The sequence below is a fragment of the Malaclemys terrapin genome, chromosome 2 (genome assembly GCF_027887155.1).
Source record: "Malaclemys terrapin pileata isolate rMalTer1 chromosome 2, rMalTer1.hap1, whole genome shotgun sequence".
NCBI classification, from domain to species: Eukaryota; Metazoa; Chordata; order Testudines; family Emydidae; genus Malaclemys; species Malaclemys terrapin.
This window is the reverse complement of record NC_071506.1, coordinates 58,334,868-58,359,511: the sequence shown is the minus strand read 5'-3', so window position 1 is coordinate 58,359,511 and position 24,644 is coordinate 58,334,868. Positions and strand designations below refer to the sequence as shown.

Below are 24,644 nucleotides of genomic sequence, written 5' to 3'. Positions count from 1 at the left end.
GTGACATCTGAACCTGGAAAGCTGACGCGAAAGAGTCCCTATTCCATTAGGAATCCAATGAGCCTTTTAGTATCTCCACCCATGCCTTTCACATGGTAAGTGAAAAAGCACATATTCTTGTGCACCACTTAACCAACAAACATTCTGAAGTAGTCCAGGGCAAAACTGATGTGCCACTATGGTTTGCTGTTTTATCGTAACTGTCTACTGTGTGGACAATTTTGCAGACATTTGAGGTTTTCCATTCAGGTTGTGCTTGATTAGGACTTTAGATACATACAGGATGCATCTGTAATGATTCCTACCTTGATTATGTTACACATAAATACGTCAAATTAATTAAATAAGTTAACAAAAATAGGAAACAGTATTTGAATTCTTACCTGTGCTATTGTTCCCTAAAGTTCCTTGATTTCCTATCATCCCTTGACTGCCCATCATTCCTGGCTGAGGTATCACTGAATATGGACTACTGTTTCTTATCGGTGGGAATGGTCCTGAACCTGATGGGTTTTGCAATGTGATGTCGAGTGGTAAATTCTGGTTTGGTAATAACCTGCCCAGTTGTCCTGCCCGTGGGTTATTAAAAGCTACACCAGAGAGAGAGGAAAAGTGAAAAAAACAAGGTTACAAGAATAGAAACTTAACTTATAAAAATACATTCTTCAAACAGAGTGGTTGCGATATACAGCGTTGCATGCGCATATCATTCCGTAGCTGTATTGGATATGCCCCATCCAGACAGCATTACAAAAAATGCGAGGAACGACAGGTAGTGATTTGTATTTTAAATAGTAAATGGTGTAAAGTTAAAATAATTTACTGAAGTACAACTACAGCATACGTGTACTACCAGGTGACGTGTGCTGCACTGCCAAACAACCATATCGCTAAAAGGACTGTGGCTGAAAACAGAAGTGCAGATGTCAGCCTGAGGCAAAACTGTTATGAAATTCAGAGTTTGATAGGCTTCAAAACTTTCCCCATATAAACTGTATCCCCAAAGGCACCAAAATCCGTGAAGAAGGCCTCTGGCTGTATGTGGTCATTTGCTGATACTGTTACTATCCCTCCTTACATAGAATTTTATTTTTTTTTGCCATGAGTGAATACCTGTACTTTCAAGGTTCAGCAACAATTATTTCAGGCTGAAGTCTTAGTACTATACCACCAGTGACAACAAAACTACCAGGAAAATAGTTTTCCTTAAGTTCACTTCTAACTACTTTAACAAGTACATCTGAATTTCAAGACATTCCAACACACCCTATTTCTTAAAGAAACTTACTTGTCCATTACCCCCACCTTTTTTGTGAATCTATTCCTCTGCTGGGGCTAATTTTAAAAGAATTTTTGCTTTAAAAATCAGCCTCAACAGAGAAAAATGCATATAGGTTTTATTAGAAAGGTGAATGTCAACTCTTCAAAAGAAAGCAACTCAGGGACAGTTATTCTTTGAGAGATTTTTAAAAGGACAGCAACTACTTCCTAGAATCTACTCAAGTGGTTCCCAGCTGTGCTCTGTAGACCCTCTTGCTGCTCACATGGTACTGGCTCTTCCTTTCTTGTTACCTGCATCACACATATACTGCTAAAATACATTAAATATTTTCCTAAAATTATTTTTTCCATATAAACATTTTCAGCAACTGCTCCAGGGACAGTCTCTGACTGTGGATGGCAAGAAGTCATCCACAAAATAACTTCATTTTGATCGAACCACACTACAAGAAAGCTAGAGAACTTCTTATTTACTCCAAACTATAGTGCAGACATTTATAAATCTGAGAATTCAGATGAAGTATTATTAAGCTAGTTTAAAAAAATCAGAAACATCTTACTACAAAAGGTGTCTAACTTGTCTTTCCTCTTTATTGTGTCATATGACAGGAAGCACCTGTGTGAATTATTTTCTTCTGATGTTTCAAATTCTTTGCAGTAACTCTTTTATATAAACCTAAGGTGAGTCAAAACTTTGTCCACAGTACCTCACTCCTGACCATCAGATCCTGAAACACCATATTTAACATCAGTACAAACAAACAAACAAACACACACACACACACACACCAAGTTTGGTTACCAGAGAGACCAACTGGCCCTACTGATTTAAGATGGTTGGGTACCACAAAGTCCAACTCAGAACTGAGTCAAAACCTGATTTCAATAGCAATCCTAGGACACTTGCACTCTGAGCCAGCAAAGGCTTGAAATAATGCAGACACGGAGAGAGGTGTTATGAATGCAGCTTTATAATTAGCCAATGATAATAGAAAGGAAACACTGGCAGCCCAGAAGGAGAAGGGGGCTGAGGGAACGCAATCAGATTGAAACTATATGTACTACTGTTAGTCAGCCACAGGGAAAAGTTTTGATGGCATTTTCTTCCTGAAAAAAGTTGCTGGATCAGGCAAATTCTAGTGGCTACAGTCAATTTTTTTAAAATAAGTATCAATGTATTCTTAAGTATTGAAACAAAAAACCTCAATAAAATATTACAGGCAATTTCCAGAGAAATCTGATGAGGTTCAACAAGGACAAGTGCAGAGTCCTGCACTTAGGACGGAAGAATCCCATGCACTGCTACAGACTAGGGACCGAGTGGCTAGGCAGCAGTTCTGCAGAAAAGGACCTAGGGATTACAGTGAACGAGAAGCTGGATATGAGTCAACAGAGTTGCCAAGAAGGCTAACTGCATTTTGGGCTGTATAAGTAGGGGCATTGCCAGCAGATCGAGGGACGTGATCATTCCCCTCTATTTGTCATTGGTGAGGCCTCATCTGGAGTACTGTGTCCAGTTTTGGGCCCCACACTACAAGAAGGATGTGGAAAAATTGGAAAGAGTCCAGCGGAGGGCAACAAAAATGATTGGGGGGTTGGAGCACATGACTTATGAGGAGAGGCTGAGGGAACTGGGATTATTTAGTCTGCAGAAGAGAAGAATGAAGGGGGATTTGATAGCTGCTTTCAACTACCTGAAAAGGGGGTTCCAAAGAGGATGGATCTAGACTGTTCTCAGTGGTACCAGATGACAACAAGGAGTAATGGTCTCAAGTTGCAGTGGGGGAGGTTTAGGTTGGATATTAGGAAAAACTTTTTCACTCGGAGTGTGGTGAAGCACTGGAATGGGTTACTTAGGGAGATGGTGGAATCTCTTTCCTTAGAGGTTTTTAAGGTCAGGCTTGATGAAGCCTTGGTTTGGATGATTTAGTTGGGGATTGGTCCTGCTTTGAGCAGGGGATTGGACTAGATGACCTTCTGAGGTCCCTTCCAACCCTGATATTCTAGGATTTTGAAAAATAACTAAATGTTTTTATTAAAATAAAAACTCTTTTGGAATTGAATACGATTTAACATGGATTCTGTATTAGTTTTGTAGGTGTTTAGGGCACGACAAAAAAAAAAAAAAGAGGAATCCACTCACTATTTCAGTGCACATGTAATTTTCTCTATAATACTTAAATTGCAAAACTAGGCAGATGATTCCAGGGGACATTGATGCAAGAGCAGGCTGGGGAGAAACCATATTTTGTGATATTACCGGGTAAGGAAAACAGAACTGCCTGGTTTACAAAACTACAGGGGGGAGAGGGATAGCTTAGTGGTTTGAGCATTGGCCTGCTAAACCCAAGGTTGTGAGTTCAATCCTTGAGGGGGCCATTTAGGGAACTGGGGTAAAAATCTGTCTAGCGATTGGTCCTGCTTTGAGCAGGGGGTTGGACTAGATGACCTTCTGAGGTCCCTTCCAACCCTAATATTTTATGATTCTAAAACCCAATATGACTTCCTGGCTCACAACTGCTTTGCAGTTGTGCAATTAGGAGCTCTGGAAACAGACTTAAAAGGTGCAGGTGTGACTGTGTCTCCAAGGTTCCTTTCTGCAATTTAATACACAGAAACACTTAAAATATAATTTTATTTACATTACAAAGTAGAATAAAATAATAATATCTAATGTTCCTGTGAATGAAACAACTTTGGTACTGCGTAAAGTTTGAGCAAGTCATGTCAAATACATGATTTTGCCTAAATAAAAGCTGAAGGAAGTGTGATGTCAAAAGCAGACATTGAAGGGCTAATGTCCTAGTGAAAGGACAAAAGATTGGCCATGAAGGGGCCACTTAGGGATCTGGGGCAAAATCAGTACTTGGTCCTGCTAGTGAAGGCAGGGAGCTGGACTTGATGACCTCAGGGTCCCTTCCAATTCTATGAGATAGGTGTATCTCCATATATTAGTGGTCTTTGATTTTGGATCCTCATCCGGAGATACCTTAATTTCTGAAAATTTAAATCTTGGCTAGGAGAACCTTTTGGAAATGTGCCACTGCACGTCCCTTTAAAAAGAGGTCAGGTAAGAGGAAGTAATGTCAGCCAATGCAGACAGTTAACTCAGGAAAGCCACCAGGTGTCTGGACCACATGGGAGGGGACTGTCAGACCAGGACTGTCACACAGGATGCTATTAAGACTCAGGAAACACAAAGACTTCTCTTTGAATTATGTACTGCCTAGGATAGTCTTCCTCCACTTACCAAAGTGAGTATATTAAACACTGTTTAAACCACATCCACACCATGACACAAATTGACCCAAGGCAAAGCATTCACAAGTACAAACAAAATGTTAGTCTTAGCTCATGAAAAACAGAATAGGGAACACATAATAATGTAAACTAAGAAATAAATTTGAAAATTGACTTCTTTGGCTTTTGTCACGTAATATATTACATTTAAATATAATGGTCAGTAGTGTTAAGTATATATCTAGCTTTTAAAAAGAATGTTAAGAAAGTTTTGAAGGGTTAAAAATGTGAATTTACCTGACGGGAGATGCCATTGGTCTTGAATAAATACATGTTTAGAAAGTTTACAAAAATCCACAGAATGGTTCCAGTTTATTAAATAAATGGGTATTTTAATAATATGTCTAAAAACTATATTTAGGAGGTATTTAGAGCCCAGTCTATACGGGTAAATATTTAAGCAGGATTTAAAAAAACAAACCAAAAACAAACCAAACCAAAAACCAGGTTTATCTCAACTTTCATTTTTGATAACACACCGACCTTACTTGCAGTAATTATTTTTCACAATCAGCTAAATATTTCACTTACAACATTTAATTTCACTTATAGGGACATTGTCAACTTGAAATTGAGTCAATTAAAAACAATTGGTTCAAATTCAGTGTAGGTATTAAACTTGGCCATAAGTCCTGCTGAAAGTTTTGTAATTTTAGAAACACATTTTCCTATTTATCCTAATAAAAAATTCCTCCCCCCTCCCCCATTTAATTGTGGGAAACAGTAAAAACAACTATACAGAAAATGCTGTCAAATGTACAAAGTTAACAGGCTGGAAAAAACAATATATTATTATTGTTATTTATAACAATAGCAGGTAAAATATTTTCAAACAGACATGTGAATTTTATTTTAAAATTGAGTGTCCCTTTAACCCTTCAAAAGGACACTGACTTTCAGCACAGTGCAATATTTGGGTTCCAATTGATCAGGACAGCAGATGGCGCTGTTGTGTCAATGCAGATCTGAAATAGCTCAACTGCCTACTTCACGGCCTGCCAGCCCTTGGGGCATCATTGCAAAACCTACATTTTCATCTGACAATTTCATACACTTGCATTACCAGTTATAACACAAACTCACTGCTCTGTGAAATCCTCATTGCTGGTTTCTGGGTTCCAACAGATGTGCCAGGGCTGTTTTCACCTGTGAGCTGCATGAGGTCATTGATGATGGCTTGCTTGTCGACTGATCCAGCTGAAGCACCGGGCCGGGTATCTGGGAAAAGCTGTGGTAACTGACTATTCTGTAGATCATCCAGAATCTCCTCCAAGTTATCCAACTCACTGCCCGGCTGCAATGAAAAGATAGCAGTTTGTTCTCCGTATAAACAGTAGATAGGGTCCAATCATAGCTCTTAGAGCCAGTGGAGCACTGAGAGGAGAGTGAATACCTGTAGTGCCTGAGAGGCATTAGGTATTGTCTCCAAGGAGCCTGGTGAAGCGATGGGGGTTGGGGGAGGACTCACAATACCTGTAGAAAAGGGGTAGGGTGCACTCCCTCCAGTGTTTGCCACACATAGCCAGTCAGCCAACCATCCGTTTAGGTTACTTAACTGTGCCAAGAGTCAGAGCTGTCCCCTTGGGTACGGCGAATTGGGGCGACTGCTCAGGGCCCCACGTTTTGGGGGGCCCTGAGAGCCAGTGTGATTGGCCGGCGCATTCGGTCCCAGAATTGATTGATTCATCACTTCCACCCCAGGCCCTGCACCCCCCCAAGGACGGCCCTGCCAAGAGTACTGGAACTTCTCTCTCAGCTGAGGGTCAGAGGGCCTCATGCACAGGTGAACTGTGTACTGTTCCCCCAGCACCAAGGCAATGATAATTTGGCAGAGAGAGAGAGAGAGAGAGTTCACAGCGGTGGCAAGGATGCTGATTTGTGTAGATATAACAAATAATAAAGTCCTCACAATCATATTGCTACTCTTTTTATGACTAAGACACACTATAGAAAAATTACTTTATATTTGACTAACAAACCCTCAACATTCATATTTTCCTTGCTAAGCTTAAAAACGGAATACTGTGCATAAGCTAAACATTACAGCTATGTAGAAATTAAATTCAAAAGAAATTGGCAATAAAATGAAGTGCTGTATATTAAACAGCTGCTAATTAGTTACTAGATTTAGGAGTCTATCTTGCTCTAGTTATGCACACAACTCCCAAAAACATCAGTGGGAATTACCTATCTGTGAGCAAGAAGAGAACAGACCTCTAATTAGATTAAACGTCTACAACTAAATTCAGTTTACTCAAAAAACCTCCAGAAAATTAAAATCCAACAGATAAACATAAAAGTTGAACAGTGCGTTTTTCTTGGAGGTGTCCATTTCATCGATTTTAGCATTGCTTAACTCCTTCTCTTCCATCCTTAAACATATGTAGTTAAAATTCTTCACACACAAACTTTGAAAATTGTTAAAAATTATGACCTCCTATTCTAGCATTTTCACCACTGGATACTTTAAAATCTTTGGATATATTTTGTATCACAACATATATACGAGGCTTCTCCCAGGATCAGGACCTTTCTTAGGTATTGTACAAACACAGAATACAGATTCAGTCACTGCAGTCATTTGAAGGGAATACAAAAACAGACAGACAGACAGACAGACAGACACACACACACACACACACCTTTTATATACAATTCTTAATGTAATATTTCCTCCCTTACTATTCCTCTAAATTGTGAGCCTATACACTTATTCCTAGATTTCTTGTAGGTGAATCACAAAGTACTACCGTCTCCTCCTCCAATTTCCACCCATAGCCTTATAGATCAGTTCAGAGAGCATGATCCACACAAAAGGAGTGGTGTGAAAGAAGGGGGGGTGTCAAATTTGGGAAATATAGACAGGAGCGTGGTCAAGGCTGGCACTGTTGGACTGGCTGAGTGGGTGGGGAGCAATGTGATAAGAGATGGAGTATTAGTAAGGAAGGAAGAGCTCTGAAGAGCCTTGAACTTGTTATGGAGGAAGTTGATGAAGAGATACAAATATGGGGCAGGCAAGGAAGTTGATTTTAGAACCTGCATTTTATATGAATTTAGGGACAGGGGGGAGAAGGTTGAAAGAGTCATGAAGGGAGCAATGATGGGCATCATAAATATCAGAAGGATGATACAGTATACAGGGGAATTAAGACATATGGCCTTCATTAAATAAAATTCTTGTAAACCGGGGGGAAAGTTTTGCATGTGCAAGTTGTATTTTTGTTCTTTTAATACTCTGGCTACTATAATTCTGGGTTATACAACAGGCATAACAAAAGCTTGGGATGAAAACATTGGATCCAATTTAGTCACAAAATGTCACTCTTCCCTAGAAGATATTTTCATTTCCCCTGAGGAAGAGGCAACGAAAAACCTGGTAAGGAAAGGCCAATGATAACAGATGTCTTATAACAACGCAACTAGCTAACTACCCCTTTTTGTTGTAGTGTAATCAGTGTTGCTGCTTTATTTTCACTTTTAACTGAGAACAGGTTTCAGAATTACCAGGCCAGTTTCAAAGATAAAAACAAGACACTACTGTTAGAGCCAAATTCTCCCCTCACATGTGTACAAAAACCCTTTGATATCCACCCTCAAATGGCACCACATGTGAAGAAATTGGTGCAAAAAATCTCTAATTGGCTGCCTTTCATAGGATTTCTCCACTGATTTTAATTCTGTACTCAATTTACTTCGTTAGTGGCCTAGTTTGAACTTTAGGTAGGGTACAAGGCACACCTTAAACTCCCTATGTAACAACAATTTCAAAAGTGCTGTTCCCAGGGCCGGCTCCAGGGTTTTGGCCGCCCCAAGCAGCCAAAACCAAAACCAAAACCAAAAAAAAAAAAAAAAAAGCCGCAATCGTGATCTGCGGCGGCAATTCGGCAGGAGGTCCTTCACTCCCAGGCGGAGTGAGGGACTGTCCGCCGAATTGCCGCCGAATACCTGGACCTGCCGCCCCTCTCCGGAGCGGCCGCCCCAAGCACCTGCTTGAGAAGCTGGTGCCTGGAGCCGGCCCTGGCTGTTCCTGATACAGCTCTGATGATCACAAGAGAGTCAAACTGTGTACAGAAAACCTATCTTTACAACAAAACAATGACACTAAACCCCACAAAGTACTAACCCAGTCATACTTAAAAATGGTCACAAGTATTTTACAAAGCACCTTTCCAGACAGTACTGTATGGATGAACAGTGTTCCAAAGCTGAAATTAACTTTGTTTTCATCTACTCCACTAATACCAATGTTTCTTTTGTAAAAATAGATGCTATTTCATCTTAAGCATTTAAACAGTTTCAAAATATATTGGTCTATAAGCACTATTGTATCAACTTTAACCCCTGCTAAGTCCTTCCATTTATCTTAATGGAATTTGGATCAGACCCTAAATATTTCATAGTCAACGTTTTTGTGGTTCCCCTCTTGTCTGCCGTGGGCAACAAGGCCATTTCTTCTCATCATTCATGAGGCCAATATCATATTTCCCCCACCATCATGTGAAAGCCGCCAATAGGGGCCTTTTTAAAAAATTGGGATTTTCATGCTGGGAGGAACTTTAAAATATATTGTTCCTTAAAACCATAAAGGTGACTACACCTCTACCCTGATATAACGCAACCCGATATAACACGAATTCAGATATAATGCGGTAAAGCAGTGCTCCGTGGGGGCGGGGCTGCGCACTCCGGCGGATCAAAGCAAATTTGATATAATGCAGTAAGATTTTTTGGCTCCCGAGGACAGCGTTATATTGGGGTGGAGGTGTATTTGTTAATTATTTGTTTAGCATAGACAACATGCTCATTGCTGAACAACATACAAAAGTAAAAAGTCTCTATCCCAAACAGGTTATAAGTTAAAAGACACAGAAAAGACAAATGACTGGGGAGTGAGGTTGGGAAGGAGGGAGAATCTTTGTGGGGGATGATTTAGGGGTGTTCACTTACACCCAAGGATGCATACACTCATAAAATGAAGGCTGTGGAGCTAAGAAAACTTGGCTCTCTCTGTTCTCTCTCTCACCATTTCTTCTACCAGCTGCACCACTTCCCTTCTGCATTTCTACACTCTCTAAACTCTGGAATACAATGCTTCGATCCTGCCTCCAGCCCATGCAGGAGTCTGCCTGATCCTCAACAGCCAGACTTCTTTCCCTGCCTTATACTTTAGAACAGAGCTGCTTCTGATCTCTACCAGGAAATCTCCACCCCAGTCACAGGGAAGCAAGGGTCTAGCAGCGGGGTAGGCAGAGCAGAGTAAGAAGATAAACTGGGTTGGGGGTGGGATTGATCCTGCCCAGGAGTCCTAACTCAAGTCCCTTCCTTTCTTACACAGCATTCCCTAGCATACTTCCCTGCAAGCCAGGAACCTAGTGAGTCCCTGGGGCTTGTCTATATGGGGACACTCAGGAAAGTTAAGATGAATTAACTAAAGCTGTGACGTTATAGGCATAAGTTAGAACACATTTTAACTTCACACTCATAGACTTTAAGGCCAGAATGGACCATCATGATTATCTGTCTGACCTCCTGCACACTGCAGGTCACAGAACCCCACCCACCCACTCCTGTAATAAACCTCTAACCTCTGCCTGAGCTACTGAAGTCCTCAAATCATGATTTAAAGACTTCAAATTACAGAGAATCCACCATTTACACCTGCAAGTTACCCGTGCTCCATGCTGCAGAGGAAGGTCAAAAAACAACCCAGGGTCTCTGCCAATCTGACCCATGGGAAAATTCCTTACTGACCTCAAATATGTTGATCAGTTAGACCCTGAGCATGTGGACAAGACACCCCAGCCAGAAACCTGGGAAAGAATTCTCTACAGTAACTCAGAGCCCTCCCCATCTAATGTTACATCACTGGCCACTAGAAATATTTGCTGCTAGCATACCATTGCATGCAGTTTCATCATATCATCCCCTCCATAAATTTATCAAGCTCAGTCTTGAAGCCAGTTAAGTTTTTTGCCCTCACTTCTCCCCTTGGAAAGCTGTTGCAGAACTTCACTTCTCTGATAGTTAGAAATCTTCACCTAATTTCAAGCCTACACTTGTTGATGGCGAGTTTATACCCATTTATTCTAGTGTCCACACTGGCTCTTAACTCCTCTCCCTCCCTGGTTCTTATCCCTCTGATGTATTTATAGACAGCAATCATCTCCCCTCAGGCTTCCTTTGGTTAGGCTAAACAAGCCAAGCTCTTTGAGTCTCCTCTCGTAAGGTAGGTTTTCCATTTCTCAGATCATTCTAGTAGCCTTTCTCTGCACCTGTTCCAGTTTGAATTCATCTTTCTTAAATATGGGAGACCAGAATTGCACACGGTATTCCAGATGAAGTCTCACCAGTGCCTTGTATAATGATATTGCCTTGTACTGTATAATGATATTTTCCTGTCTCTACTGGAAATACCTCTTTTGATACTCTCATTCAGATGATCTTAAATCTCCTCAAACTACAGAAAACTATGGCCACTTTACTTCTGAATGACAGCATCCACACAGAGGTTTAATGCACTTTAATGCTATGAAGTTAATGTGCATGAGTTAATTTGTCTTAAATTTCCTGAATGTCCCATGTAGACAAGCTCCAGAAGATGTAAAACACCTCTGGGCTTGTCAGCATTCTAAGGGTTAAGACTAAAAGCTTTACATGTACAGTATTTACTGTATCTTTTTCTTTTATCTTTTACCTCATTTCCTACTCACAAAAGTCACTGCTAGATTAATCAAATATCTGGGTCCCTCACATTCTATCTCCTCCATCTTTTGATCCTCTGGGCCTGCCATGAAGTAACAATGTAAAATTTGTGGCAACACAATCCTTTCCATAGGAACAGACTAGGTCATAGGCCTATAATGATGACAACTGCAGGACCAACCAGGAAGGGAAGCATGTATGCTGCCATTGAAGATATTTATGTTTCATTGAGGGTTTTCTCAGGTCACAGGAAAAATAGTAACGCATTATTCCAGATTGATGCTGTGCCTGGATCTCCACATTGTGACAGGATTACAACAGTATTGCACTGGCACCACTTGTCCCTAACCGTTAAATCCTATGTCAGGTTTGCTGTCTTCTGTCTTTCTAGTGGTGGCATGTTAATCTTTTTAACCTCATCTCCTATAATTCACATCCTACCAGAAGAATGATCTTAAGTAAGGCTGGAAATAGGTTTGCAAAGCTGTAAGTAATAGGTTTCAGAGAGGAGAGGCTCCCCTTTAAAGATTTAAAAGTTTGAAACTGAAGCAAAATGTTCTTCAATAGTTGCAGCCAAGAGGAGAAAGGATGGTTTTGGTTAAGGAAGAGGACTGGGACTGTAAGCTTTGGGCTCAGTTCCTGGCCCTGCCACAGACTTCCTGTGTGATCTCTTTCTGTGCCTTGTGATGATCAATTTGTCAATGTTTGTGAGGTTTCCTGATACTAGTGATGGAGACTACATAAGTACAATATCTATATAAAAAGAGAGACAAGTTATTTTGGCTGATTAGTATGTGCAGTAGGGAGAGACAATGTGGTCCACTGGTTAAAATAGGGGACTACAATAGGTGACCAGGGTTCTATTTCCTATATGTATGCCAGTGGTTTACTGTGTGATGTTGGATAAGCCACTTCACTCCTGCGTGCCTCATTTTCTTCTTTTCAAAGCACTTTGAGCATATATCATGAAAGGTATTTTATAAATGCAAAGCACCTTTGTGCATCTTGAAAAAATCAATTGTTACTGAAGGACACAGTCTTAAAACAATATTTGAAGATCTTTGCATATTTAGTTACAATAGCAAATAGGCATTATATAATCACCTTGTTTTTCAGGGGCTCATCAAAAATTTGTAATGAGCAGTTTTAGTCACACACATATAGATGTAATTAGCAACTATCTTAACTCCTTTGTAGCATTTTAAACATTGTCCTCAGATTATTTGAGGGACTTGATAAGGTAAATATGAAACAAACACCAAGACAGATGCTGAAAAATGTAGTCATATTTATGATATAAGCAAAATCTCTTTAATACATTATTTCAGTTCCAATAATATAGCTAATCAAACTGTTTCTTTTTTTTAATCACGGATTATGGAAATATTGCTCATATACCCAAAGTACAACATTTCTAGTTAAATTCTGTTTTCATTTTCATGGAAAAGTGTTCATATTTTGACATTTGTATAGTTTAAACCTTAGGTCACCTATATGGATATAATCTACAGCTCCTAGCATTGCCAGGATATTTTCTGTCTACATTCCTCCAGATTTGGACCTGTCTGTGTCTTAAATATCTAGTAACAGAAACAAGAGAACTGTCTAAACACCTAATGCTACTCAGTAACAATAAATGATGCCTTATGAAAACCTTTTGTTTTAGAAAACAAGTCTTCTTTTCTCACTCACCTCCCATAATTGCTTAAATTGGAATTGCAGGCCATTTAATAGTGTATGGGTAAGATAATCATCATCACATTGAGAGGGAAAAATGGTATATAGACACTGGAAATATTTTCCACTATTTGAGAAAGGTTTCCTGTCAGTTGCTGGGCTCAGTAGACGTATACGTTTAAACACACTACCTAGAAGAATGCTATTTTTAGTATGGTGGTGCACTTCAAAGCATTTCCTGTTCAGAAAGTGTTACACTAAAAATAAAAGGAGAAAACGTAATGGCTCTTTTTGCATCAGAACACAAAGACTCCCCCTTACCCAGAAACCACTCTCTTATGGGGTTGCTTAAAAACTTCCTGTGACATGGCACAATGAAATGAATAATTAGTTAAAAATACAACATCCCTTTGTGGGGAAAATCTTAAATAAACCTGCACAGTAGGTAACAAAAGCACAAAGGAGGAATATATATACATATACATATAAATACATATAAAGGAGGAAGAAGAGGGGGAGGGAAACGACACAGGAGGATGGAAGAATTTAGAACAAGAGTCTGTGTCCTAGTCTTGTATTAAATAGTTCCAGCTTTGATCTAAATTTAGGTAATGAGCACTTCCTGTGAGAAACTGTTTTCCAAAGCTGAAAAGTTTTTGATGCTAAAATATTTTCAGTGATTTTATAATTGGGATAAAGTGGTTATTTATATAGGGTACTGGCTTGCAGTTAGATAAATGCTTACATTGTTCTATACTCATCACCACTTCCTTTCCTACTCAATGCTGGATTTCACTTGGTTATTCTGGTCAGGGTTTCACAGAGTCTTAAATAAGGTTTTGAAATTATCTTTAAAAAAAAAATCTTCAGGGATTCAGCGTTCTTACAAAACAACTGCTGCCATTTAGGGTATTTTTGACATCTCCTTACTTGCCACTCAACTAAACTTCAGTATTGCCAGCTCATGATTTTTTCATGAGTCTTGCAACATTTGGTGTTTTTCTTACAGCCTCAGCTCTGGTAGTCATGTGACTGAGAATCTCCGCTTTCACTATTATTTAAAAAAAAAAAAAAAAAAAAAAAAGAAGTTTCTAGCTCCTATGGCTGTGGAGAAGAGCTTGAAAACATGAATATTGTAGGCTGAAAAACCAAAAGGAAAAAAATTCCAAAATTTATTATTTTTAAAAGTCTCAAGAGTTTTTGGACCCTGACGTATTTTTGAACACTTGGGATTGGCAATACTGAAACTTAAACTTCTTCACTGAAAGTTAGTATATTTACACATTTAAATTTAGTGGATGGATACCTAGCACAAGTCTCTAAGCAATTTCCTCTCCACAAAATATATACATTCACCATTGAATATATGAAACTGAAATTTTAATTAGTGGAAAGGATAGCAACCGGGAACCATGACAGTACCCTATTACCTCTTTTAAGAGCATCAGGCATAAACACTCAAATAATTCTTCTAGCGACTACCAGATGGTATATTCTTGTGCTAGTTGAAACTTGGAAGTTCTTCCTTGCATCCCAGTGTAAATCTGACATAATTCCATTGACCTCAGTGAATAACTCCAGATTTCCACTGGGATAACTAAGAAGAGAATTTGGTTCGGTACATTTGAAGTGGTTTATTGTTGTCAATTTGGTTTTAACATTCTGTACATCCATGATTTTTCTAACCTAATGAAGTATTAAGTTCTCATTTAGAATCCTATTGCTCCCATTCTAGCTATATTTAAGGCATTACAGAATATTAGCTGTATAGAGAACTGCATTAACATCCAGGCCCGAGGATTAATCACTAAGGAAATTAGTATAATTTGGCTCAGTTTCCCTCCTGAAGGGTACGAAGGATTGAAAAATTATAGTCACTCCTCAGGGATGGTAGCAGCTGTCAAGACTTATCCAAGCAAAAGAAATAAAGGCGGCTTAGAAAATGCTTAGTTGTATGTGCTCTGAACAGTGGGATAGTGCCCTGCTGTAATAGCATTTTTGGCTGCTGTGTTCCATGATTATTACCTTTTCTCTAGAACTGCCTATTGGTTAGAATCTGCTGACACAGCAGATGGTGTGCAGTGGTTTAGGCTTAGGACATGCGGTCTATCCCCCAAAATCAGGTGGGGGGAAATGGTAGACTAGAATTCCCCACAAAAACAAGCAAGCAAACAAGCAAACAAATCCACACCTAAGAATCAAATTAAATATGCACAATATAAAAGGAAAAAAAACACGAGTTTGAGAGAGTCATGCAGGTCTACATAATTTCTTAACTGATCATGATTTACAGAGTAAGGATTGAGGCACAAAGCATTGCCGAGGGATTAATGACCAGCTGGGAGAGTTGATGGCACAGGCTGAAGCTATGGATCATTAACCCAAGCTAGTCATTAATTCCCCAGGAATTGCGCTGTGCCAGAGCTGTTATTGCGATAACCCATTTTTAAAATAAATAAATAAATAAAACATATTAAAGGGGTTTACCTTTTGTGCAGTGTCATTATGTCCACGGAGCAGTGAAAACAGAATGATTCTGACTGCCACTCCTGCCACTGTACAGGATATTTCTGGGAAGTGAACCACGCACAGAAGCCAATAAAGTGTATTCTTCTGTTTTGAACAGACCCATCTACTTTACTCCTGTACAGACCCATCTACTTTACTCCTGGGCATTTTTATTTGGATTGAGTAGCACTCAGAAACCATGATCAGGATCAGTGCTAGTGCTGTGCATACACAGGAAGAAATGATCACTGCCCTGAGAAACTAAGAAAGGAACTGATGGTTGAATTTTAGAGCTTTTTGAGTTAAAAACTAATGGGGTTGAACAAGGAAAGTCCTTCTGTTTTGTGTCTCATCTACAGGTCACATTCAGTACAAGCAACAACAAGGCAATGTCTGAATGAGCCCTGCAAACATATCTTTGGGAAAGCATTCATTCTAGATGTGAGAAGTATAAATAAGCATGTGCTAAGAATTAATTCAAGGTATCACAGCTTCCCCCTATTCTAAGGGTACATCTACACTTACCGGAGGGTCCGGCGGCAGGCAATCGATGTTCTGGGATTGATTTATCGCGTCTGGTTTAGACGCGATAAATCGATCCCGGAAGTGCTCGCCGTCGACGCCGGTACTCCAGCTCGGCGAGAGGAGTACGCGGCATCGACGGGGGAGCCTCCCTGCCGCGTCTGGACCCACGGTAAGTTCGGACTAAGGTACTTCGAATTCAGCTACGTTATTAACGTAGCTGAATTTGCGTACCTTAGTCCGAAGTGGGGGCTTAGTGGGGACCAGGCCTTTGTATAGATGAGATACCTTTTTAGTGCAGTGTCATTATTCCTGCAGAGCACTTTAGGTATCAGAGCACCTTAGCTATCAGTATGTGGTAAATGTTTGCACATGTTGACTTTTGAATGGTCACTGCTGTAATTCAGTCTGCTTGCTATTCAGCCGCATTCACACCACTGGTCTGTTCTCCCTAGAAGAGTGATGATCACAACCTATTAACCCATTTGGGTAAATACCACCAATTTGGAGCCAAGACTGGAACTCAGGGAAAAAATGCTTTACCTACTAAGCTACCGACACTCTCAATGGAGCTATGGAAACGGTGGAAAAGGGAAGAAATGCTAGATTAGAACATCTGATTTACACAGAAACATCACCCTTGTAAGAATGAATTATCAAATTTATCCAAGAGACTTCTTACCTGTTCATTAGGCTCAAAGTTTATCTCCTCCTTTTCTGTCTTCATAGCTATTAACTTTGTGCTACTAGAAGGGTCTGTTTTACTGTCCAACCGCTCCAGTTTTGGGGTTATGTCCGGTAAACCAATATCTTTAGTATCATCTTTATCTAGCAAGTAACGAAGTAGTGCATTTTCTTTCTTCTTGGGACTCACTGGTTCCTGTTTAACAGTCACCTCTGAACCAGGAGCTGTGCTATTGGACTCCTGGTTCAGTTCTTTGCCTGTGGCCTCTGCTGTAAGTTTGGCCAAGTCTACAGGAGAACTGCTGTCCTGCAAGAGTCTGTGCAAAATTTTATGCTTCTCCTTGAGCGAGGTTCCATGTGCTGAACCAGAACCAGATAAGCCTCCGGTGGAGTCCTTGTTAGCATCTCCCATAGAATTTGACAAGGGTGAAGGCTCCATCTGATCAGATTTGGTGGTCAGCAGCTGTAAGAGCTTTGTCTGGCTTTTGCCATCATGCAGTCTGTTCTGTCCATCAGGCCTCTCACCACTGATAACCTGGGGCACATTGTTATCATTACTGTCTTTCTGTTCTCCTGAATGGCAGCTGCTCTCTGTTTGTCCAGTTGTACCTTCTGATTGCTCCCCATAAAGTCCAAAACAGTCTTTAGAGTCCAGGCTTCCCATTTTGCTCAGTTGGGGAGGATTCATATTAACGGGGGAATTTTGTAAATTACCCATTTTTAGGTCAGGTGAAGCCAACGATGACCCTAGAGAAACTCCATGACCCTCACTGAGGGCTTGAAGTGCATTTAGGGAACTGTTGGTGTAACTATGGCTATTTCCTGTGCTGCTGCAAACTCCCACAGGTGAATGCAAGCTTCCTGCAGGGGAAAACTGACTGGGTGGAATTCTAGGACTTCCTGCCACTCCAGGACTCACACGATGCCTTGGGGAAAGCATAGAGTTTGGCTGCCCTGGGTTCATGCCAGGGCTGCTTTGTGAGGGACTATTCATTTTTAGTGCATAGTTACTACCCTGAGGAGTGGATGCTTGTATGCTTGACACATGGTTCATTCCCCCTGAACCACTAAACCTGCCTGCTGGCATGCCCATTTGTTCCTTTGGGCCATTTATGGCAAAATTTATATTGCTACTGATGGTCATATCCTGACCTGGGTTCCCACTGCACATGGCCTGATGGGCAGGGCTGCTGGAGCTAATTGGGTTCAATGTCTTCCCCATTGTTTGTCCAGTCAAATCCTGATTCATTCCACAGACATTTTGCTCTCTGTACCGTGAAGGGAAAAAACAACAGTCTATTAGCTAAAACGAAAGAGATCTTACAAGTTGCAATTACATTTTAAAATCTCTTAAAAATATGAGAGCAGACCTGCAATTAAAAATCTACAATTACCAGCATTGCTACACATGCACAGTTTTCAATGAACAACTACAGTATGTTTTTCAGTAGCTTATTAATACATCTATGGTTTAAAAGAAAAAAAAATTACACTTCAGTTAAATTACAAACAGTAGATAAAAGTAGATAGGTTACAATTACAATCTCTCTATATACCCAATATATCTCTTCCCTCAATACAGAATGAGTTACCTTCCATAACTGAGGGAGGTTTCAACTTCTTAATTTCACTTCCTTAAAAAAATGTCCTAGAAATACATAGTTATATTTGTATTTATTTAAATACATATTTATAGGACAGCTGTGGCCAGCTGGTCACCAGAATTATGAACTTCTGTGAACAAACCCTGCCATAGGCTTGAAGCTTCTGTGGTGTTTGCCAGCTAGGCTCCCAGTGAAAAGCAAGTTTAAAAAGTCACATCAGTGAGCTGCCAGAAATGTCTAAGCTGCTCCAAGTATGGGAGCCAAGAAAACTACTGGAAAAAAATTCAGAATGAGACGAGTGTGCCACCATTCCGGTTCTGGACAGATTTTTCATATGCAAGGTGGAGCTCATATCACAGAAGAGGGTAGAAAAAAGCAGCAGACAGAGAGAAAGGAAACTTGGAAAAAGTTCTTTAAAGAACAGCTAAGTAAAATGTAGACTAATTATATTCTGTGAGAATGCAAGGTTTTTTATTCTTCTGTTGTAAAAATTAAGCTTGTTAAATCAGACATTTTTTCAAGCTCTCAGAGCTTTAAAAGGGACACTGTCAGGTAGTTTAGATCAAAAAAATTTAGATTCGGGGGGGGGGGGGGAATACACCAACAAAAAAACCCAAACCACCTGGGTTTTCAAGAACAAATATTAATGGAAGTGTGTTCATTAACTTTTTAGTTTAACATATAAGCATTTTTGTTTGGATTTAAACATTCCTTTGCAGTATTTGCCTGGTGTAAGAACTTCAGCCAAACATTCAAACCTTGCAGTGCTAGCGCATGAGAACCAGGAAGAGAAGCTGACTACAAACCAACCCGTAGCTATTTTTATTAGCTAAGTGGAAGTAAACAACATAAATAGTAAAAACTGAAAGGATATTTAAAGCCTATCTTGCTATACCAAAATGTATAATTTTTGACCTGACAATTCTTCCTTAATTTACAACTTTGGCAGACACTCATGAAATACTAATCCAAACAAAACACGTTTCAAGTTGTTAAATAGCAGTTTTCAGTGAGGTGAGTGCAATTCCCAAATCCATAACTGCCATAAAATTGTTTCAGTTTGAATTAGATTTATAGCTGTATTCTTCTCCCTAAACAAGTAGTAACATAGATATGCAGTGAAACAGCACAGTGATGAAAAACCCTGACTGACTAACAGTTGTACATTGAATATGACACAATATACAAGTAACTTTAATGACCTAATTCATAATTTATTTTTGAAGTGATAGGCTCAGTGATTATTTACTCTTGAATTCAATACTGTTGACTTGTCTCTCAGGTTTTGGAGGCAATGCTTTGGAATTAGGATGCCATATATTAATGTATTTTGCATCAGAGTGTGTGGTTGTGAAATCATTACTCCAAGCACCAACATGATCAGGTGATGTGACTGCCAGTCTTGCAAAGTGACATATTTTGTGCGCCCAAAGCATGCTCTAGTAGTCACACTGCAGTCTTTCACACACAGCTATGCCCAGGCCCATGACACACCCTGAACTACAGGAATTTACCTCTGACGTTTTTAACAGGTAGTTGTGTCATGGCAAAGCAAGGCAAGCCAAGTTTCTGGTTTCCATCACGCAAAATGCACAGGGAACTAAAATACTAAAATTAAAAGCATGAGCTCAAGATAGATTTTGTGATATTTAACAAGAGTCCTAGAGGGGAAAATCCAGCATGCTATTTGCCTAGCCATTGAGCACAGCCTACACAGTCTCTTACTGCTTTAAGAGCTGATCTCAACAACTTTTATTTTGCTTTAATGGTAGCAGTGGTAGACCAGCTGAAATGTTGATCAGTCTAAACAATCTATACAATACAACTCTGTACTCTCACTATGTCTGTGCGCAGAGTGGGGAAGTAAGGGAAAAGGCTTATTAAAAGTAACAAATATTACCTGTGAAGCATATGCAAGGATATTACAAGCTGAGGTTCACTAGTAGTCTGAGAACGGATGAGCTTGCTCTTCGTTTGGGCAGCAACTATAGTGCCATCAGACAAGGAAAATCGATAGACAGAACTGAATGCTAGTCCCTGCCTCAGCACTGTAAATAAGCAAACAACACAATTAATGAGGAACCATAATAAAAGTAGATTATACACATAAAACCTAAATCCATCAGTAATGGCTGTTTGGTGCATCCTTATGGCGCAACAGGAGTTGTGTGATTCACTTTACACAAGAAGTAAGGGCTATTAACGAAAAAACGATGTTTTGAGGATTTTAAACATTGAGGTGCATGATGTAAAGCAGGGGTCGGCAACCTTTCAGAAGCAGTGTGCCGAGTCTTCATTTATTCATTCTAATTTATGGTTTCGCGTGCCAGTCATACATGTTAACGTTTTTTAAATCTATTTCTATAAGTTTATAATATATAACTAAACTATTGTTGTATGTAAAGTAAATAAGGTTTTTAAGATGTTTAAGAAGCTTAATTTAAAATTAAATTAAAATGCAGAGCCCCCCGGACCAGTGGCCAAGACCCAGGCAGTGTGAGTGCCACTGAAAATCAGCTCGCGTGCCGCCTTTGGCACGCGTGCCATAGGTTGCCTACCCCTGATGTAAAGTATATACAGTAAAGGAACGAGCACGTGCTGTAGAGCAATCACATCAAGAGGGCAGATGAAATAACAAATCTGCAATATACCTGAGAGAGAGAGAATCCACAAAAGCAGCAAAACTAGAACTTGGGAACACACTGCATTTCAGTGGAGGAGAGGCCCAGAAGCCAATTCCTCCTTTGAGTTAGCAGATATGCAATATCTTTTCTTTAAATATTTGTCTAATTTCTTTTGCTCCTGTCATAACTATAAAGAGAAGGGTAACAGCTGTCCTGTGTTCAGTACTATAAAATCCCTCCTGGCCAGAGACTCCAAAATCCTTTGCCCTGTAAAGGGTTAAGAAGCTCAGGTAACCTGGCTGGCATCTGACCTAAAGGACCAATAAGGGGACAAGATACTTTCAAATCTTGGGGGGGTCGGAGGGGGGGGGAGGCTTTATAGTACTGTACACAGGACAGCTGTTACCCTTCCCTTTATAGTTATGACAGCTCCTCTTAGAATTTTTTCCCCATGCATATCACCTACTCCTCATGAAGACATCTTATGTAAATGTCGTTGCTATCCAGCCCTTTATCATATGTCCACCTCTTTTTTGTTCCTTGCTTAAATCGCCTGTAACAGCTATCCTCTCTGTTCTCTTTAAAAAATGCAGAAGCATCTCTAAAAGGGACACTTATCTGCATAAAAAAGCAAATATTAAAAAAACCCCAAAACATACGATGAAAGTTCTTATACAAGTTATTAAAATAATTATTAAAATTAGAGATGAGTCTTAGGCCTGGTCTACACTAACCTCCCAATTCTAACTAAGGTACGCAACTGAAGTCAATGTACCTTAGTTCGAACTTACCGTGGTCCAGACGCGGCAGGCAGTCTCCCCCGTCGACTCCGCATACTCCTCTTGCCGAGCAGGATTACCGGAGTCAACGGCGAGCACTTCTGGGTTCGATTTATCACGTCCAGACAAGATGCGATAAATCGAACCCAGAAGTTCAATTGCCTGCCGCTGAACCAGCGTGTAAGTATAGACAAGCCCTAAGACACACTTCCCCAATGTTGGGGTTGTTTGGATTCATGATTTTGTTTTGATCTATAACACAGAGATATGCCGGGGCTCTTATGTTTGGATCTAGATCCGAATATCATCAAATTAAGCTTTGTGGCTCCAGGTCTCTAGTTGTGACCCATCTCTAATTAAAACTGAAATATTTTTAAAAAAGCAAAATCTAAGCATTTATGCTGTTCGCTTACATTTTTGCCCTTAGATAGTGAAACTAGATCAACCAGTTTCAATTTCTGATTTTCATGCACAATCTCAAAGCTGTTACGCTTCAGTAGCAAATATTATAGGGAATGTTTAAATGACTACCCCTAATTGATTATTTCCCCAGAACTTAAAAAAAAAAAAAAAAAAAAAGTTTCTGTATCAGGTACCATCAAACATATTAGCTAAACAGCAACTAGATGAGATTTTGGAACTAAATCCTGACAGTCTCTCTCTCTCTCTCTCTCTCTCACACACACACACACACCCCCCCACACACACTTTCTGTGTATTTTTATTATTATGAATAGTATCTGTCAATCCCTGAATTGTTTTCTTTTTGTATGCTTTTTAATTTTCCCTGTCATAAAGAAATGATTATCACCAAGCACAGTTTTCCAAGTGTGGCTTTATTACTCCCTTCTACAGTGCTAGAAGAGTTTCTTCACACTTGTAATTCTGGTATGATTGGTTTCCTTCCCTGCCCCCACACTGCTCTTATATAGAGTGTGCTGCAAGGTTTGAAAGTATTATTTTGGCAGTGAGGAAACAGGAAACACAAGTTAGACAACCAGAAGAGCTTTGGCAGAGTAAAAATGTAAAAGAAAAACAAAAACCAACAACTATGAAACAATGCAAAGCAGAATTTCACTGCAAGGTATGTCATTGTTTAAATTTAACCTTTGGACACCACAAAGTTCAGAGCTCTCAACCTTAGCAGCACAGGCATACACCACATCAGGAAATTCCAACACTTCATGCCAGCAGGATAGATGTGAAATCGCTATTTAAATAATTTTTTGAACTAATGCTTTAAGCAAACAAGAATGTTTCCGTAGTCCTCTTCCGGAAATGCCTTGTTTCTCACTTCGGCCAATAAAAGGAGAGTACATTTCAACGAAACCAGCCACACTTTGCATTTGTCACTGAGAATCAGCTTGAAAGACTTTCATTTTTGATTCTATATCCATAGTTCCTGTTTTCTGACAATGACCCAAAGTTGTATCTGGACTGAGTGTTCTCCAGGCATACACTCTTTTGCTCTGTCCCCAAACTTCAGCAAAGCTGTGACCTGATGAAGTCTAAAGAGTCTGGGCCTAATAGGGTGGCCAGATGTCCCGATTTTATAGGGACAGTCCCAATTTTTGGGTCTTTTTCTTATATAGGCTCCTATTACCCCCCCACCCCAATTTTTCACATTTGCTGTCTGGCCACCCTAGGGCCTACGACTACATTTCCTGTATGCCTAGCCAATGTGCTGTAGATTAGAATATTTTTTTAAATGCACAGTTTGTGAAACAACATGCCTGCTGTGTATGTGGCCATGCAGACTGTTATGTAAGTATAGGCAACAAATTTGGAGCCAGATTCTGATGACCTTACATGTGGGAGTACTTTGCTCCACAATCAGCTACTCAACATAAGTAATCAGTATTTGGCTCATGGTTAGAGCTAGTGTAAATGATGTCTGAATAAAAATAAAATCACCTCACCCTAAGAAACATCCTGGGAGACCTTCCACTACCCTACACTATCCTGCACTCTCCCTCCCTTTTTACCTATGTTCTTGACTGCTTGAATGTTCTAGAACACCTTCCAGCTGGTGGTCTGCCTTCAATGTAGTACAACATGCTACAGCTTACACTAGCTATCAGTGCTGCAGTGCTTCAACGGGTCACAGTGAAGTTTTCTTGTAGTGAATTTTGATAGTGAATATCTATTTTTTGTAGAGAAGTAGAATTAGATCCTTGAATTGTCTCAGTGCACTGTAATGTGTACGCTGATAGTATGGTGAAATAATGTGTAATGAAAGTTTTCGGTAACCCCTGCCCCGATTTCTCTCTCTAAGACAGCTGCAACGATTTGAACATTTAAGCACAGATGGCTGATGAGTTACAAGCATATCACAAAGCACCCCTTTAATTTGTCAGAGTAGTAACAAGAATGGTAAGATTGAGACAGAAAAGTGGTGCAAGATCTCCCTAGAGATAAGTTTTCTTTACTGTTCATTGGAGATATTGGTTTAGAGGGAGGCTTTCAACATCCCTTAATCGTCCCATGTGGATGTAATGTAAAGAGAGCGTGACCAATGCCCAAAGCAACAAACACACAATTTAAATACAGAAAACACTGAAATATAAACCTAACCTTCCTGATGATGCCTCTTGGCAAAAGATATATCTCCCTCATGCTGTGCATGGAATCTTTGAATGCATCTTCTCACCAAATCCTCCCAGCCAGGTTTCATGGCTGCTCGCATAGTGCTAGTGTCTAGTGAAGTTATCTTGCCTGGGTTAAATAAAATAGTTGTTAGTGATTCTCTTAAAAAACCCAAACCAAAAAACCCCAACCTCCCAAAATTCTGTTTTCACAATACCTTGCAGATCTTGGCGAGTAGAAAAGCTCTCTGATGAGGGAGGAATTGGCCTTTCCTTCATTGGAATTCTTCTTGCCACACAAATCAAGCAAGACTGCAAATCTTAAATGAAGCAATATTACGTTAGTATTTTTTGAAGCAGGGAAATCAATGAAGGGAA

The 24,644-nt window shown here is 39.8% G+C and overlaps 1 protein-coding gene across 3 annotated transcripts in view; it reads right to left on the bottom strand.

Annotated features, from left to right (window-relative positions):
* Positions 1-24,644, bottom strand: part of NCOA2 (nuclear receptor coactivator 2) — a 262,494-nt gene that overhangs the window by 31,159 nt on the left and 206,691 nt on the right. For all 3 annotated transcript variants that reach the window (XM_054017501.1, XM_054017500.1, XM_054017499.1), the window contains 6 exons: positions 24,485-24,586; positions 24,256-24,396; positions 20,179-20,326; positions 16,673-17,942; positions 5,665-5,875; positions 384-590 (listed from right to left, as the gene is read on the bottom strand). In XM_054017501.1, coding sequence (XP_053873476.1) covers positions 384-590; positions 5,665-5,875; positions 16,673-17,942; positions 20,179-20,326; positions 24,256-24,396; positions 24,485-24,586 — 2,079 coding nt within the window. The remainder of the gene's footprint in view (positions 1-383; positions 591-5,664; positions 5,876-16,672; positions 17,943-20,178; positions 20,327-24,255; positions 24,397-24,484; positions 24,587-24,644) is intronic.